General features: G+C 45.5%; 1 protein-coding gene across 1 annotated transcript in view; it reads right to left on the reverse strand.

Annotated features, from left to right (window-relative positions):
* Window positions 1-17613, reverse strand: part of APCDD1 (APC down-regulated 1) — a 33548-nt gene extending 15935 nt beyond the window's left edge. Inside the window, exons 1-3 of the mRNA XM_054461336.2 lie at window positions 17482-17613; window positions 4091-4274; window positions 689-1220 (exon numbers count right to left, since the gene is read on the reverse strand). Of these exons, the coding sequence (XP_054317311.1) occupies window positions 689-1220; window positions 4091-4274; window positions 17482-17539 (774 nt within the window). The 5' untranslated portion in view covers window positions 17540-17613. The remainder of the gene's footprint in view (window positions 1-688; window positions 1221-4090; window positions 4275-17481) is intronic.
* Window positions 17614-18939: the final 1326 nt, after the last annotated feature.

An 18939-nucleotide genomic window follows, 5' to 3' on the forward strand; every position in this document is an offset into this window, starting at 1 on the left:
CTTAGTCCCCTCTTCTGATTATGGTGACTTTATATTTTCCTTAGTGAAATGAAAAGAACGTGGGGTATGGAAGAAGGACCTTTGGACTCATGGTCCAGCAGGAAAACTCAGCTGCGTGGCCTGGGTAGGAGCCATAACCCCTGGGACCTCAGCAGGCTGTTCTGCCTAAGAGTGTCGGGACTCACCAGGGTGACTCTGGTGGACAGTCTCCGTGGAGTCTAACACCCCACACAAATCCCACTGTCACCTCCCCTTTCTGTCCCTCCCCACCTCCTCCAGGGCCCGGGTAGCTGCTATTGTTTAGTATCTTTTCCAGGTGTGGTTATGACATCGCCTTCACACTGTCCTCTTGGAATCACTGAAGAGGTTCCTGGGATGGGAGAGCTGAAAGGAGCCTTAGGAATTTTCTAGAACCATCATCCCATGCCACCACCCACTTCAGTAGGATAACCAAGGTTCCAAGTCACAGAGCAAGTTGGTGGCCGACCCAGGTCTCCTGACTGGCTACAGCCCCCCCCAGCCCCAGCCTTCCCCATCTCCTCCCACCTTGCAGCAGCCCCACCTTGGCCTGCCCTGCCATGATGCAGAATTCCCCCTTTCAAGGGTGCCCTAGAGCCCCCATGGCAAGCCTTTAAGAAGGATCACCCACTTTACTCAATAAAGAGGAGAACACAGAGCTCTGAGGTACCTTGGCATTCTGCAGAGGGGGCTGGTAACTGGACGGCCGGTAGAACATCCTCTGGGTGGCATCAGTGTGAATGTCACCAAGGAAGAGCTCCTCGACCAGGTGGTCGAGGTTGTGGTGAAGGTACTGCTTCTCCACCCGGATGAGCTGAAGCTCATGCATGGCAAAGTTCACGGCCTTGGTGCACTCACAGCCATTCTCCTCTCGCCAGAGGTCATAGGCCACGTCCTGCACCCAGGGACCCCCGTCTGCGAGGAAGCCCGGGCATGTGCGGTTCACCTGCTGGCCGAGCTTCTCGGCCACCGCCTCTGTGTGGCAGATCACCTGGACGTTGTGCAGCTGGTAGTCGGCTTCCGTGCCCCCTCGGATGATCCAGGAGGCCTGGCGGAGGCGGATCTTGCCCCGGATGATGAGAGTATAAGTGGGATTTGTGCACCGGTTGCTGCCATAATAAAACTGGTAGGCCTTGAAGGTGTTATTGTGGTAGAATCTGTAGGACCTTGTGATGAACTCTGGACCTGACCTTACTTCACAGCTGGGAAAGAAAAGGGGAAGAAGAGACCTTCATAAGCCTGAAGGTATGGGAAAGAGATTCATTATAGTATTAAGAAATTATACAGAAATAATAATAAAGTGCTGACGATGGGCCAGACACTGTTGTCAGCCCTTTATAGATACCAACTCATTGACTCCTCACAAAAACCTAGGAGTTAGGTATTATCATCACCCAGGTTTTACAGGTGGGGAAACTGAGGTTAGGGAACATGCCCAAGAGCACACGACCAGCAAGTATCAGAGCCAGTCCATGAATCCAGGCAGCCTGGCTCTGATGCTGTACTCCTAATCACTCTGCCTCAGCCGGCCTTCCACTCGCTTCACGAGCAGGCCAGGAGGGCAAACACCTGCTGCCCTATGCAGGCATTTCTTTCTGGATAAGGAAGATGAGTGCTGTGCTGGCCTATAAAAGAAGTTCCCTTACGCTAGTGCAAAAATGTTCGACTTCCTGAACACTTTTATTTTATGGACCTTGTCTACAGTAGGCAGGTGCAAAATGTCTGTCATCCTGAGACAGAATCTAGTCACCTAGCATCTTCTTGTCCATTCAAAATTAATTTTCTCTCTAGTAGAAAAGTAAAGGGGCAATTAACTAAAAGCAAAGCTGGCACAACAGAAATAAGGGTTCCTTTTATTTATGATGGTTGCCAGTGTGGCCTTAGATGAATGCTAGGTTCCTGAGCCAGAAGCACTAAGAATCTACAGAGCGTAACAGCAGCAGGATGGAATTGAGGGATCTCACAAACGGTTCTGTCAGCCATTCGTATATACTAGCTGAGGCTGCAATGGGGGTACGGGGAGGTACTCAAAGCCCTGGCCAAATAACCTGGCCTTAGCCTTTTGTTAGCTCCTAGTCTCAGTTACGCCATGACTTTCAGCTCATCAATTCTGGCCTTCCCAGTCTGCTCTCATCTATGATACTAACACAGATTCTGGTTTGAACTGACGAAGCGTTGCTAAATCAAGCAGTCAGGCTAAAATGCCAAACACAAGTGGTTTTCAAAATTGCTAACATTTTAATTTGTTCATTGATGGATTGCTGAAAGATAAGCATTATTTAGACGGGGGTACCGTTGCTATGTAATGTTTGACAACTGATGTCGAGTAACATCCTATGGACATAAAGCACTCAACAGTACCTGGGGTATCTGTAATCTTAGAAAAAACAGAGAGCAAACACCCCAGATTTCTCCCACAAGGAAAGAGAAGTTTAGTGTAAATAGTGATTCATGTTAGATGAGGTTTAGAAAAGAAGATCCCTTTTGTTTAATTTTTTAATCTAAGCATCAACAGTCTGTTGATTCTGCCTGCCACGTACAGTGGATCTCAGGCCCACTCACTTCTCAATTGTTCCTGCAGCTCCTCTTACCTAAGCCTCTGTGCTCTCTAACCAGAATGGTTGCAAAGGTCTTTTAACTGGTCACCCCCAAATCACTTTTTCTCCCGTCCATTTGCCAAACAGCAGCCAGAATGCTCTTTCAAAAAGCTGAATCATGTTTTAAGCATGGCCCCTGCTGAAAGCTCTTCAATGATTTTTCAGTTCTCTTAAGTTAGAAGATCTGGTCTGCAAGATGCCTTAGAGCTGGCCTACCCTCCCCAGCAGCCTCATCTGAGGCTGTCTGCCCTGGTTTACTGCATCCCAGCCACAGGGCTCTCAGCCAGCCGGTCCTCCAATCTAGCCAGCCTCTTGCTCACTCTGCATCTAGCCTGGCTTCTGGTTCTTTAAATACAAAGCTCTTCCCACAGTCTTTGCACAGCCAACAATGTCTCAGCTCAAGGGTCCCCTTCCTTGGTAGGCTTTCTGAACTCCGCCCTGATCTTAAAACGGGGCCCCCTGGTATTCTCTTTTAGCACCTGTTGCTGCCCCCACCCCTCCACTTTCATAGTACTTCTTGTGTATTTACTTATAAAACCCTTGAAGACAGGGACCAGGTCTGTTTTGTTCACTGCTATATAAACAAAACTTAAAATAGTGTTTGGCATATGGTAGGCACTCAATAAATATTTGTTGAATAAAATGATAAATATTTTAAAAGTATGTAACATGAAGGTTGTTTATACAAATTGTTTATCGTGGTTATTTTGAGAGACCTCATTTTTTGAAATAAAATTCTGGGTCTTCATCATCTTATACAATTTCTTTTTTTCTCTTCTCCATATTCATCTGATCCCTCCCCAAGGAACTTGGAGGGTGCTATCCATATCCCGGGAACAGCGCACAGGGAGAAGTGATCAGATCCCAGAGTTAGTCTTGTTAATTCTCAGCAATTTAATGGGTAGAAAAAAAAATCGCAGATCTGCCTGTAGGCTATTTTTAAAAGCTCTAATGGAAGATAAGCCAGAGCTCAAACTGGGATAAATCTCAGCTTCATAGCATGGAAAACAATCCAAGAACTGCACCCTGGCTAGTAGAGGTAGCTTTTAACTTACTCTTAGAACCCTGAAGCCATATATTAAATTACCAGAATATGGCTAGAATATTTAGACCATCCGAAGCTTGCAAGTCATGTTTCAGGGTTGGTGAAACACAGACTCTTAATTTCACTTGCTAATGGTTTCTTTTTATACACAAGTGGTCCCATAGAGTTCAGTAAACAAGGATCTATTCACTCACACTGTGTGGTTAACGGGAGTACAATATAATCTCTGCTTTAGCATAAGATTTCTACAGTACTTAGCTCTTTTTCTTAACCAACCATAATTTCAGAGTGGTTTGGTTCTTCATTAGAACTTAGACAACACCTAAATCATTGTAAACGATATAAAGTCTCTGCATCTGAGAACCCATAAGAAGGGTTTTCCATAGTGGTGTGTTCTCTGGCCTCTCCCAGACCCCACCTGTCCTCTTACCCTGTAGAGACCCAGTGGCCCTCGATTGTAGGTGGCATCTGCACTGTGATCCTTGCACCATTGTGGAGATGTTTGAGCATGTGATGGCACTGTGACTCCTTAAAAGCCCTCCAGGCACTTTTCTCTAAGGACCTAGGATGAGACCTGCTGTCTGGATGAAGGAGGGCAGAACCCTCTCCCAGCCCTGAAAAATAAAAGTGGAAAGTTAGCCAAAAGAAGAAGTAGCAGCAGACATGAATCAGGCCAAACAATCACCTCTGCAGCAGACAGTGGCTGAAGGTGGGAAATGATTGTTTATTCTACAAGGTGTCATCACAGTGCACGCTCTCGTGTAGGATGCACATTCCAAAGTGGCAAATGTCATTGTAGATCAATTCCCTGGTGAGAAAACTGAGGTCCTTGGAGATCACCAACATAACTTGCTTGAGGTCACTTAGCTAGTTCCCGGCAAAGCCAGAGATCAAATCCATGCATCTATGAAGCAACAATGAAGGTTGTGCATCTAAGGAGTGTTTGTGCAGGGCGGCCAAGGGAATGTGATTGGCACTGTAGGAGAGAGAAATGAACATGTTCTGGAGTCACCAAAGTGGAGGAGGTGGGGAGAGGTGAAAGAGGTGTCATCAATAAGGGTGAATTTACACAACGACAGATTTAGGTGAGGAAAGGAAAGAGCAAGGAGACCAGCCTCAATGAAACTGCAGCCTGGGCAGTGATGGAAGGAGAAGGCCCAGGGGACTAGGAAGATTCCCAGCTGGGATGTGCTTGCTGGCTTGGTTCCATCTGCTTACACCAAGCCATGCATCTTCTGGTTCTCTGTCTTCAAGTGGATGCCCTCTACAGGGCTGCTCACCACGTGGTGTGAGCCTTGCACCCTCCTACAATAGGGATGTGGTGTGACATTTCCCCCCCAGTTATCTTCCAAGTCCAGCCTCTCACCCTCACAAGGCCAGAAACAAGCTAAACATGCAATACAGGGCTTTAAATTAAGAATAATGGCAAGAAGATTACATATGTTAATTTCCCAGGGGTGAAGACATACTAGCAGTAAACTTATCTTCAGAACGAGTCATGCAGGTTGGCCACAATCTATCCATGCAAAATTACCACTAGCCTAATGTTCAGAATAAAGCAATTAAAACTGGTGGAATTATTATCTGAAAGCCACAGTCTCCTCTGATATTCACTCCTGAAGTGATTAACAAATCAACAGGCATTTATGGCGGACCTACTACGTATTTAGCCCTGTGTTAGCAGAAAAGACACTAGTTAGACAACTGTACAAACTTTTTTTAAAATACAAAATAAGTAAAATGTACCTGTTAGAATGCTACTGGTGAGGAAGCAATTATATTTTTTAATCAACACATAACTAGGTTCATAGAGAAGGCACGGTTTCTGAGAGATGATTTGAAAATGAGAAGTTAGATTCAGAATATAGTCACTTAGAGCAACATGATGAAAATCTGCCTGGATAAACTGAGACCTGCAGGATGATAACTTCAGATATCTGTTAAATATTCAGATATTTACCATCATGTGGACAAAACATTCAAAAGACTGAACTAGTTTTTGATGGAAAGTCTTGGTGTTGAGAAGACAGAATTTTCCATATCTGAACTCCCAGATTTTCCCTCTAAGTAGAATTCTGACTTTGAGATGGAAAGACAGCTTCTGATCGTTCTTACAGATTTTACATGCAATGAATGTCAGTGAGACAAATATACCTAAGGGTATTACTCAACTAAATGAAAATTGTGAAAAGAGATTCTAGACAAAAGAGGACAGTGCCATGTTCAAATTAAAGGCAACCTCACTCAGCCCTGTTTAGCCAAGTCCCCTGATTCTGGCCTGAGCTAGAATGGGGCAAACTCTAAACATGAGAACTCTGCCTAGTGTTGTTATTATTCATGGTCATGCTTATTAAGCCAGGGCTTCCTTTCCTGAGGCCTCGAGTTCCATCAAGGGAAGTCGTCTCCACTAGAGTGGTACTCCTGGGCATTCCCTCCCCATCCCTCATTCTGCCCTCCCCTGGTGAAGCCACATGAGTTATGGAAGTGGAAGCAAGCGTGCTTGATTCAGTCATTTTTCTCTTTTCAAAACCAGCCTATTTACAAAGCACACGCATTTTGATCAGCTCCCCCAGGGGATGAGGACCATGCCCCTTTAGTTGTTCAGCTGTGGCACTGGGCCAGATGGGAAGTCTGAAACATTCGGGGGGAACTATGAGCACTCCTATCATGGGCACCCATCTACACTGTGTCTTTTGATTAAGTATTTATCACTGCGCTAACGTTTTAATCCCCAAGTGCCTCGCCCTCCTGTTGAACGCTCCCTTAGCTCTGAACCAGAGTAGGGGAGAGGGGACTGCTTACTGGACCTCTGCCAGCCTCAACAGTTGTAGTTATCTTGATAACTGTCAACATTTCCTCAGTGTCCCTGCTAGGCAGTCAAGGAATGAAACTGAGTATAACTTGCTGTCTGGTGGGTCAACAGTATGATCGATTTTGATGTGACTAACTTAAAATAGATTTTAGCTAAAGTTATAAGGTATTGGGAGTTGGGGAAGATTCTGCTTTAAATGTGCTACTAAGCATTCAGTAAAGAAGCCATCTCTCACTATCAACCAAGCTGTCTTCTAAAACTTGATTTGTAAACCTCTACACCCTGCAAGTGTTTTCCCATGAAGATAATAAAAGCCAGGAGTGTAGTGGATGTGGATTAAAATCTCTATAGCTCAGCTGCTCGAGTTTGAAACTAGATCTGCCACTTGAAGGATTGCATTGATCCAAGACATCAAGGAGTGTTAAGACGTATCATTATTTTATTATCAGTGACAAAACACGCACATTTAAACAATGACATGATGCCTTAACAACAGTCATGAGATACCCGTGCATCACTTGCAGCAGCCTCCGATGGCACTGACATTTCTGTATCTAGTCAAAGACATTTGGCAATTTCTGTTGCATTTGGTGGCACTGCTGCACGTGTGACAGATAATCTGTTTGCTCTGTACGTACTTCAGTAACAAAACAAAAACAATGCCTTATATATTTTTTGGGCATTCTCCTTTCCAAGTAGTTGATTGATGCTGTGTGAGAAAATATGGAGTTGCAGTTATTCTTCCAGCAATAAATATTTGCTTCACTAATGTCACATTAACACTCCACTGCTCTATTAGAAGATCTGTCTGATTTTCACTGTGATTTTTCTTTTCAGTGCTGAGAGTGTAATTTATGAGTGAGGGAGGAAAAAACCCAAGCATGCTGACTCAGATGTGTACTCTCTTGATGTTCAAAACCAGCCTATTTGCAATGAATCTCCAGATGAGTCCCAAGGATGGACATAAAGGAAGTGATGTGGGGACAGCATGACCATCTGTGTTTTGGTTCACACAGGCAAAGGGAATGTCACCCCTCACGGCTACTGCCTGGAGGCCAACGGAGACTGGGGCCCCCACTGACTGTGAGATGCACACCACCTGCAGAGATCTTAAAGTACGAAAAAGATGGGTATCTTGCAGTCAATAAAACACAGTATTAGCGCAGTGACCTTAAACAAATCACTTAACTCTCCAAGCCTCTGTCTACTCATCAGAGATGAAGGGATAAAAACATCACCCACTTCTTAAGGTTGGTTTCAGTTTAGCAACCTCCCTTTCATTCCATGTTGGTTGGTATTATTTCAAATAATGATAAGGCTCTTAGACCACCCTCAAAAGTCCCCTCTAACTAACAGAACAGTTAAAATCATGGTAAAGTCACACAGAGGGGCCAGGCTCACTCTGAGCTCTGAGGAGGACAAAGTGTAAGGACATAGGGCCTCCAGGCAAAGTTAAACAATGACCCTCAATGTAGAAGAGAGTGAGGCCCAAAGTGCCAAGCTCTGCAGTTGCTTCTAAGTTCTACTCAGTTTAACAAATACCTATCAAGGAGGCTGGGCACAGTGGCTCATGCCTGTAATCCCAACACTCTGGGAGGCTGAGGTGGAAGGATGACTTGATGCTAGGAGTTTGAGACCAGCATGGGCAACATAACAAGACCCATCTCTACAAGAAAATAAAAATAGCCAGGCATAGTGGCACATGCTTGTAGTCCCAGCTGCAAGTCAGGAGGCTGAGGCGGGAGGATCACATGAGCCCAGAAGTTCAAGGCTGCAGTGAGCTATGATCGCGCCACTGCACTCCAGCCTGGGTGACAGAGTGAGACCCTGTCTCTAAAATAAACAAATAAAACATACCTATTAACCTTTATTTGCTATACTTTAGGAGCCAGAAGCATAAAGACTAACAAAGATGTTTTGTGTGTGTGTGTGTGTGTGTGTGTGTGTGTGTTTTAACTTTGAAACTTTTAAGGTCTCACTGGCCTGGATGTCAAAGAACAAGGGTCAAAATGATGAAGGAGGTTCTGGGAAGGAAGTTAGGGAGTTCAAAGGTGGAGAGAGAGGGAGTGGTGGTTAGCATTTGTATGGATCATTCATAAGACTAGAGTCACACGGGAAAGGAGGCCTATAGTTACGTTTTTAACCAGTGATGGAAGAAATAAAAGCTAAGAACCTCCAATACGCAAATCACTGGAAAGCAGGAAGAAAAAGATATTAAATAGCCCAGGGTTCCTAAAGATCAATATCCATTTTGCTATTGCTCACATTTGACAATGACCACAGCTCAGGAACCCAGCGAGGCTGGCAGTGCAGCCAGGACACCCATGTGAGCGGCCAGATGGAGAACCCCAAGGCTGGCACAGCTCCCCAAGGACACAGTGACTTCAGGCTCACACTCTAGGGTGATATTCTATTTCTAAGATGGAAAAATGGGGTTGGTATTTATTCCATTTTTATCTTTTCCCTTCAAAGTACCCAACATCTTCATTACTCTTAAGGAGCAAAATTAATTTTACTCCTAAGGAGCAAAATTAAATGGGTCAAGTGAAAGAAGCTGCAGTAAGGCAGGAGAAACTGACTCTTAGGGCTTCAGTTCACCACTGCAAGTGGTATCCAGTATTTACTTGGCTCATCTGATGTGGCAAATGTGGATGACTTTCCTGTGAGTACTACTTCTGTTAAATGGCTGGGAATTAAAAAGTCATTTGAAGCACCAATTTCAGCTGCAGCAGAGGCCAAGCATCAAAGTTAGACCGGTAAACCCCAAAGCTTCCTTCTCAAGAATCAGTCATGGTGTGCCCTCCAAGGACACTCGTCTTAGATTTCTGGTCAACTAAGGAGCTCCTGTGTTTATTGCATCGCCTGAAGTAAGTCAATTCCAAATTTGGGACTAGAACTAGTGAATCATTCATTCATCCAAACAGCAAGGCTCTGAAGGGCCAGGCACTGTTCTGGACATAGCACCTACAAACATTTCGCCCCAGGGAGTCTCAGTTGGGCAAGAAACTGTAGGGTTGTAGAGGACTCTACACAGAGGGGGCAGGGTCTGAATTCTTCCTTGAGGGTTCATGGAGAGGCATCTCTGTCTTGAATATGGAACAGAAGTGGTCTAGGTGGAGTGTGCTTGAGCACACTCAAGCATGGGGGGCAGGAGTGAGAGATTCGCATAGGAGGCTCTAAGAGAAGGGGGCACGGGGCGACCTAGGACAAAGGGCAGAGGGAGGCAGGGCCACAGTAGACAGCACCACACATCTGTTACGCAGAGTGGGGACTTCACTGGAAAGGTGAAGGGGGGGGCCACCAAAAGATTTTCTGCAATGTCCTGGTGTGGTAAGAATTTTATTTTGGAAAAATTGCTTTTCTGGTTTTTTGGAGGGACATGGGGGACAGATTGGAAGCAGGAAGATCAATGATAAGGCTACTGCAATGGTTCAATCTTGTATGATTTATTGACTGGATAAATGAGAAAGATAAAAGACGGGAACAGCTCCCAACAAACTACGGTAAATCTTTTTTGTAGTGTTGGACAGGCATTGACCATCTTTTGCATCTTGTGGGGGAAAGAATTACCAAAAAGTTATATTAAAAAAGGAAGGAAGGAAGGAAGGAAGGTGGGAGGGAGGGAGGAAGGAAGGGAGGGTCACAGGAAGGAAGGAAGGAAGGAAGGAGGGAGGGAGGGAGGGAAGGAGGGAGGGAGCAAGGGGGAAAGGAAGGAAGGAAGACAGGAAGGAAGGAAGCAAGTAATTAGCAGTACATCTGCATCTGGAAAGGAACTTTTGTAAAATATATATACAGCCTCCTTTAATACATTTTAAATTGCATAAATCAATCATCCCAGTGTTTAGCAATGCAAAGTTCAAGGACCGCACTAATAATAACCGTTCCTGTGTGAGTACACCTATTATTTATAATAATAAATGTGCTTATTATATATAATGCTACGTTTTTAAGCCCCTCCACTTAATTGGATTACTTGTGTAATTGGAAGTGTTGGTTAATCACAATATTCAGTTGTTGAAACTTCTGCCATTGTGTGTCAAATGCAGTTTGACCTTATGACCAGGCACTACCGTGCCTGTAGAATGGGGCTGTGGATAAAAAGGTATTGGAATGAACACGTAACAACGCTGTGTAGACTATGGAGTTTTTTCCCTCTTATTTTACATATAAAACAAGAGTTAGAAACCATATACTATATGTGAGAGTACACACACAAATAATGTCAACATTTTGATTAGTTGAAGATTCTAGATGTTAATTAAGGGGACTAGGGAATGGAGTTCCCATTCACTAAGATTTTGTTGAGAGTGAATCTACAAAAAAGAGTTATCTGAAAGGATTAAACAAATATTAAGAAAATGGCTGTGAGTTTTTGGTCTTCAAAGTGGTTTTGGATAAGTCATCTAATATATGCCTTTCTTTTTCCTCTATAAACATAATGATCATGATGATAATGACTAAAGTTTGCATTACACTTGACAATTCACTTTAAGTATATATCATCTCATTTGATCAAATGCTAGCTACTATACAGGTACAGAGGCACTCTTGATTGAGAATGCATAAAGTCAGTCCATGGTACTATCTAAAGTTGAAGCTCTCCAGGGACTGTTCCCAGTCCAGAGGAATTCTGAATAAGGTTATCCAAATGATTCCACCATAAAATGGTCTCAAACATTGGGGGTCCAATGGTCTGGGCCCTGATAAAATTATTATGGCAAAGGGAGTAGTTTCTTCCAAATGAATGTCAGAGAATAAAGTAGATTCTGGAAGGAATGGCTCATCTGTTAGAAACAAATTAAGCCCTGTGTGCTTTAGGACATAATTTTATAGACAACCATGTCCAGAGCACTAAATGAGATCCTGGAGCCCTGGAGGGCTTGGTGGTATGTAAGTGTGTGCACCTGCATGTGTGCACTAGTGATTTACTCCCAAGGAATACATTACCCCATGACAGTAATCCTAAATGACTGCACAATGATTGTAACTACAATCATAATCACAATAGTCTACCAGAGAGTGAAAATTCCCAAAGATATCACATTTTAAAAATAGAGTCATCTAAATGAAAGGAAGCACAGGGTTGACCATTTACACGGAGGTTTATGCCCTAAATAAAAGGCCTGTGTGTCAGGTTAACTGTTCACATCCCCTGAATTCACCAGATCATGCACATAGAAAGCAGTCCTTGGCATAGTTTCCAAAGGGAACACACACAGTACTTCTGCTAGAGCCATCCACAGCAGATCTCATTCCTAAACCCATGATGCACTAAGCAAGCATGCCAGTGTACCCGGAAACCAAACAGAGCCTTTGTAGACAGTGAGAGAAGAAAAAGGGTGGGGTGCCTGCTGGACTTTTGCAAGTCAACATTCATTCATTCAACAAATGGTTGAGTGCCTACTATGTGCTCAGGTATCTCTTAGGCTTGAATCATTGCGACATATACAGGAAAAAGTGAAATAGGACAGTATATTCCATGTCCAAGTCCCTGATTTTTCAAAAAAGTTTTTTTTTGCTTCTTTGTTTTTTGTTTTTTTTGAGACAGAGTCTTGCTCTGTCACCCAGGCTGGAGTGCAGTGGCGTGATCTCGGCTCACTGCAACCTCCGCCTCCTGGGTTCAAGTGATTTTCCTGCCTTACCCTCCCAAGAAGCTGGGATTACAGGCATGCGCCACCACACCCAGCTAATTTTTTTGCATTTTTTTTAGTAGAGACGGGGTTTCACCATGTTGGCCAGGCTGGTCTCCAACTCCTGACCTCAGGTGATCTGCCCGCCTTGGCCTCCCAAAGGAGGCCCTTGGCCTGGGATTACAGGCGTGAGCCACCGTGCCCGTCCTCAATAAAGTTTTAACAATCTGAATTATCTAGATGAATATATTCCATGGTTTTTCACCTGCCTATCTATATTGACTGAGAAATCAAAAGTTCCGATCTATTTTACACATAATAAAATGTAAAATTATTTGGGAAGGAAACAATAATTTTCAAGCACACTTGGGGCTAAACTAATCTTTGATCAGGTTAATCTCTATACATGTACTCTGAGGCTTAAGGGAAAAAACCTGAACTTGAAAAAGACTAAGTATAACGTCAAAACATCAACCATGATGGAGAGCTTAAAATGATTCTTTTCTGTTCATTTTGCAAGTTTCTGTACTTTATATAATGTGCCCTGTATACTTTAATAATCAGATTGAGAAAAGTGTTCTCAAGTTAGAATTGTTGTGATACATAAAATGTGACTGATTAGATTAAATGCAGGTAATTACTTAGCCATGAAATTGCCTGCCCAATTAAATAAGCAGTCATTACTGTAAATGTGTGCTTTGAAGTGGGTGCTGGTAGATAAACTCCAGCACAGGTTTCTATTTTTTTGAAATAAAAGCATGTACGTATTGCAGACTGTACTGAATTTTACCACCATTGTGGTACTTCTGCTTATCAAGTTCTTGTTTTAATTTCCATTTTTTTTGCAGTAAGCTTGCTGCTTTTGCCCATCTTGAAATCTTCATATTTAAAAGTCGTCTCTCTTTATGAGAAATATAATAAGGTCAAGTTTTCAGATTCCTGGCTCCATTTGACTTTAGTTAAAAACAAGTTACTTTTCTGTGCCATTTTGTAGTGCCATAGTCCTCAGGGTGGACACTGGTGCTGAACCAGAGGTTGCAAAGTTTGCATGTTGGATCTGCAGCTGACTAGCCACATCCACCCTCATCAGCACAGTTGTGGTCTCTGTGTGTGTCTGTGTGTGTGTGTGTGTGCACACTTGTGGGATTCCCAGAAGGGAAAATAGTGCAATCAACTGCAGTGTGCCATCCACTCAGCTCTGGGGCTCTACAATCAGTATGTCTTCCCTTCCCTCACCTAGATATTCTTCAAGAATCCTCAAGGAAGGGGGAATGCTCCCTTTCGGCCAGTGGACCTGGCAAGTGGTGGCACTTGGCACATAGTAGGCCCTCATAGATGAACTTACTGAATAAATGGTTAGCTGAATGAATGAAACCGGAAAACCCTTACAGAACAGAATATCCTTAATAATTTTAGGGTAATACCATACCCTTTCTCCAACCTTGAGATGTACATACCTATCACATGACTTTCCAGAATAATTTTATTCCCAAATTGGAGAGGACTAAGCAATGGCCTGTGTACACAAAACCAACCCATTAAGAACTCATATGTGGAGGATGGTAGTGGATTTTTTCCTGGTTTTCCCTGCGATCACTTCAACTCCATGGGAAGAGTCTACTGAAGACATGCCCTGCTGTGTATCTTTCAACTGATGTAGACAATCACTAACACATCATCTTCTATTTCTGGTCTGAAATGTTTTATGCCTCCCTTTGATTGATTATATTGTCATCAGTCTGTCCCTAAATAGTAGTATGTAATTACACAGACATATCACCCACCTATATTTAGTTCTTTTCTCATTTAAGGGGAAAAAGAATGAACTTAGCTAGTATAAAAGAATGAAATTGGCTTGTCAATCTATTTAACAGAGGATATTTAACATCTGTCTAAGACCCTTGCCCCTGCTGGGTACAGATGAGTCATGCTTCTTTTCAAGATTTCATTTTCTTTTTATGACTAAGAGGAGGGAAAAAAGTGCAGGAAAGAATGTTTTCTTGGTCACAAAAACTGTCCTTAGTAAAATAGTTTTTCAAAGATTTCTATTTTACCCTGTATAAACGTTTCCTCACATTATGTCGGTTAAACTCTCATTTGGTAATCTGCAAAGTTTTTAAAAGTCTTGACAGAATAAGCTTTAATGAAAGGAGAGAGCTGAAAGAGGCTTCACCTCTCAGAAAAGTCAACGAATGCTACAAAAGTAAACAGGGTGTGAGAATAGAACATCTCTCCCAACATCAGCTCCAAAACTCAAAATCAAATGTTTCCATTAGCAAAGAGAATGAGGCACTCCACTGAGGCATTACAGCCACACTTATTCTGGATACCTCATGCTAATCTGTGTTTTGGAGCTGAATGATTTCTAGAATTTGACATCTGAAACTTTTGTGGCTTTTATCTAAGCAAAGAAAACAGTGATAATGGACATCTTCCAGCTGCATACCTTCATGACATTAAATAGGCTTTATGTGGATTAAGTACTGCAATTGTTTTCAGAATTTGAAGAGGAGGAAAGTAAAACTGACATGTATACTTTTATGCCATCAAATTTTGAACTTGGGCCTCGCACCACATTTGCAGTCTTAAATAAACAACAGGCTCAAGTCTTGCCAGAGCCTCATTTACTCACTGATAGGATTTAGGGGTGATTTATAAGTTGCAATGAATTGAAATAGAAGTAGCCACAAAACTGAACAAAGACTGGATGCCAAACATAATGGTGCACTTCTTGCACTTCTTAACCTGACTTGGTGGTGTAACAATCTCTAAATGATGTGTGAAACTAAATTTATTAAAGTTTGTCACAGGAACATTCAACACCATAGAACAAATGCTTTTATCTACTAAGTTGACCCATAAATAGACAAATGGTATCCTATGGTTAGCAAAATAAAATGCCTATTTATCAGGAAAAAAAAATCATTAATTCATTAGAAGATTTCAAGAATTGCCTTCAGATTTATAACTTCTATTTAAATATATGATCACACTCCATCTGTTACTACAGAATTCTTAAATGCCTGCAAAGCACCTATCAGTTGAGTAGGACATATTCAGCAAACCATTCCCTTGGTTAGGTTGAGTAATACCCATTTGCTGTTAAAACTACTTCAATCAAGTAGATCTCATGGGGGAAAGGGGAAAGGAAGAATATCCCATTCTTTTCTGGTGCTTTACATTATCCTTGCTAATTATGGCAAACCTTTCTTAAATCCTGAGGATTTATAACTCGAACAATGATTTCCTCTGTTTATTTTCTGTACTAGAGTCTGATACTCTCTGCTGGATCTAAGCAGATCTTTGAGCAACATTAGTTTTAATAATTGTGCCATTGCAGATTCATTCTGAAATTGGATAATTTTTTACAGGTTTATCCATGTCATCCAACTCAACTTTGCAAACCTCCCTTTTTATCTTATCTTCATATATACATATGCACATATGTGTACACACACATGCACACACACATACCAGCGCGCACACGGTCTGGCTCCACTGTGCTCCCATTTATGGCTCAGACTGCCCTTCCCAGTTATTTCCTTGCTCCCCAATCCCCCTCCCAACACCATGGGGTCTAGGGAGCCCTCCTCCCCCAGATCCTCGGAGTTATGGAAGATTCCAGACTCAAATTCTCAAACTCAGGAGATTTGGGGCTCCTGTCCTCATTGAGGATACACTTGCGCTCTTGCTACCTGTCAGCCATTACTACCCCAGCTTGGACTGCTAAATAGGAAGTATAATTACAACCCCTACCTCTCAAAAGAGGGAGAACATACATGTTCAGAGTTACACTAGGTTGCATCTCTGAGGATCACTTTTGTAGTTTAAAAGGCAACGATTTTACCCCAAAAATGCTGTTCATGCCAAGTTTTTAAGTAATTTTTTTAAATTTTAAAATCATTTGACCATACTATCTTTTTTCTTCACAGATACTACAACAATTTTTTTAAGGGGGACAATTTTTCCTGTTTCATCTCTCTCTTTTTTCTTGTGTGTGTGGCAGCTGCTGTTTGATCTGTTCATTGGCTCTGATTTGTTTCATGTTTCAGCCAAAGATTAAAACTGCTCTGTAATTCTAAGCAGATGGGCCTAGGAGTCCAACCCTATAATTATACCTTCTCTCTTTTTGCCCTCGAACTGCAAGCCTTCCATCCCGACTGTTAAAATTCTGGGATCACTGGGGTTCTCAGTACACCTTGGCAACTGGACAGGTCTGGCCCAGCCAGACAAGTTCACAAAGCCTGTGGAGCTATGCGAGCCATCCACCTGGGGCAGGACTACAAAGAAAACAGTATCCGGGTGGCTGGTGGGTTAACAATTCTTCCCTTTCCTTGATTCTCCGGAGGTAAGGTCCTCAGCCTGACTTTCAGTCCTGGCTACCATGCATTCTGAAGCCAGAGCCGCTACAGGTCTGGGGTGGCTGTGGTGGGTGTTGAGGAAGGAGAGCCGTGAAGTCATGCTGTTGAAACGTCAGGTGTCTGACCATTAGGGACAGTTTGCTCAGGACATCCACATCAACACGACGTGATCTGCAACGGCCTGTCAGGATTATGAACCCGACGTGCCATAAAACCTGCCTTGTCCGCCCCAAAGAAATTCTGTCTTGGTGTTTTCAGTGCAATTTCTGGAACTCGTTGAAAGGGCTGATGTTCTCTAGCTAAAAGTTTGCTAGAACCCCTGGGGAAAAGTGGCACAGGAAGCCCAGGAAATGGGACGTCAAGTTGGGGTGCACCTTAGGAGACTGGTAATAATGATGAAATCTTGGCTAACAGGAGTCCCCTGTTTCTTAAAATTACACCCAGAGAACACAACAGTCCACTTGGGAGAAAACCCCACAACCCCGCCTCAATCGCTAGGCAAAGTGCAGGCAGACAACAAACACTAGTTTTCAGAAGGCAGACAGATGTGTCTTTCCCAAATGATCAGTTTCTCTTTCCACTCTCCTAAAAGCTTGGAACACATCAAGAGCCTGCTGCATTCTGACATTTTGGAAAAAGGCTCGCAGAGCCGGCGATTTCATGGCAGTGTACAGTTGGAAAATCCAGCAGAGTGGACGAAAGTTTCCCTCGGACTGGATGCAACGGATTCTGGACATAAAAGGTGTCTGCGTGGGAGAACTTCCACCCTTCCAAAAAGAACAGTCCCGCAGCAAAGAGCTCCGGGTGCCCTGGGGGAGAGGGGTCCCAAGCCTAGGAAAGTGGGCAGAGCCCCCTCTCCCAGGGCTGAGACGGCAGGCGCGGGGCTCCCCTCGGACCCGCCCCGCCAAGGGGACAGTCTAGACCGTGCCGCGATCCAGACCCGACGCCTCCGCGGGCTCCGCGGCGCCCGGGCTGCCCCCTCCGGCTGGGAGCGCTCGAGTGGCCCTCGGGAACTCACCGTGAAGCAGGAGGGCCGGGAACAGGTATCTGAGCAGGAGGTGGCGCGGCCAGGACATTTCCAGTCCTGCTCTGGGCCCTCCCGCACGCCGCGCTCCGATTTGGTGCCCGGGCAACTGGTCGCGCGCTCTGCCCTCCGCCTCCGGCCGGGTGCGGCCGGGCCAGGCCGGGGCTTCAGGCGGCTGCGGCGCGCCCCATGCCCGGCGGGCGAGGCGCGGGGCTGCGGGGCGCGCGCTCTCTGGGCGCCGTCGGGCGGCTGTGGGCGCCCCGGCCCGGTCCGCGTCCCGGCCTCTCTGCCGCCCGCCCCGACTTCTCCGCGCCCGGCCCCGCGTCCCGCCCCGGCCGCCGCGTGCGCCGCTCCGAGCTGCAGTGGCTGCCACCGCCACCGCAGCTGCAGCGTCTCTTCATATTTCCAGCGCGCCGCCGGCGGGGCAGCCTGGCCGCGGCACGGAGGAGGGGCTCGGGAGGGGGCGGTCGGGGGAGGCGACGCCGAGCCACCGCCCCCGGGCAGCCGCCGCCTGGGGGGAGCGCGGAGACTTGAAAGGGCGCGTCGGGCAACGCCTCCCCTCCTCCCACTCCGGCCGCCCCTCCTCCCCCCGCTCTCCTCCGGCTTCCCTCCTTCCCCTCTCTCGCCTACCCCTCCTCTTCCAGCTTCCTACCCCTTCCATCCTCCCCTCCTCCTCTCCTCCCTCCAGGCCCCTCTGCCTCCCTCTGGCTCTGCGCACCCCTTTCACTCCTCCCCGCCCCCCATTCCGGGCGCGCTTCCTCCTTGGAGGGGATGGGAGCCTTTGGCCCCGCACCCCGCCCACAAGGAAAGAGAATGCGCGGGTCACCCTCCGGCCTCCGCCCACGCCACTGGGGAAAGGTGTTCAAAGGGGGTGCGGGCGGCGAGGCTGGAGGCCTCGCGTGGGATCCAAGCAAAGCGGCCTGCTGAGCCGGGGTGTGTGCCAGCGCGCAGCCGTGGGAGAGAGGGGAGACCAAAGAGAGAGTCCTGGAGAGTTGCTGGGGGTGAGGATGCCTCAGTGCTGGGCCCCCTCGTGGGTGCGGTGCAGGTCTTCACTACAAATCGCCTACCCCGGCCTGGCTCCTCTGGGGAGCAGAGAGAACCTTGTCACAGGCCCCAACCTGCGAAGGGCACGGTGTAGGAGGCAGGAGCCCGTTCACTTTTTCCTCCCCCTTCCACGAGGCAAATGACTTGTTGAAACGGGAGAAATCTCCGAGAAACGCTCCCTGTCAGTCTAAGAACGTGCACTTAGGCCCCTTTGCCGAGTCCTCTTCTCTCCCAGAGCAAATTGAATCACCACAATCAACGCTGATTTTATTTGTGTTCGCGGTCTTGTGGGGGAGGGGGGACTACATGGGCGTTTAAGACCCAAAGGCGGGAGAAGAGTTTCCCGTGGGGTCCTTCGTTCTCCAATGCGGGTACAAGGCAGTGGCCATCTGATTTACCTGGAAGGTC

Source organism: Pongo pygmaeus, chromosome 17 (genome assembly GCF_028885625.2).
Source record: "Pongo pygmaeus isolate AG05252 chromosome 17, NHGRI_mPonPyg2-v2.0_pri, whole genome shotgun sequence".
In the NCBI taxonomy this organism is placed as follows: domain Eukaryota; kingdom Metazoa; phylum Chordata; class Mammalia; order Primates; family Hominidae; genus Pongo; species Pongo pygmaeus.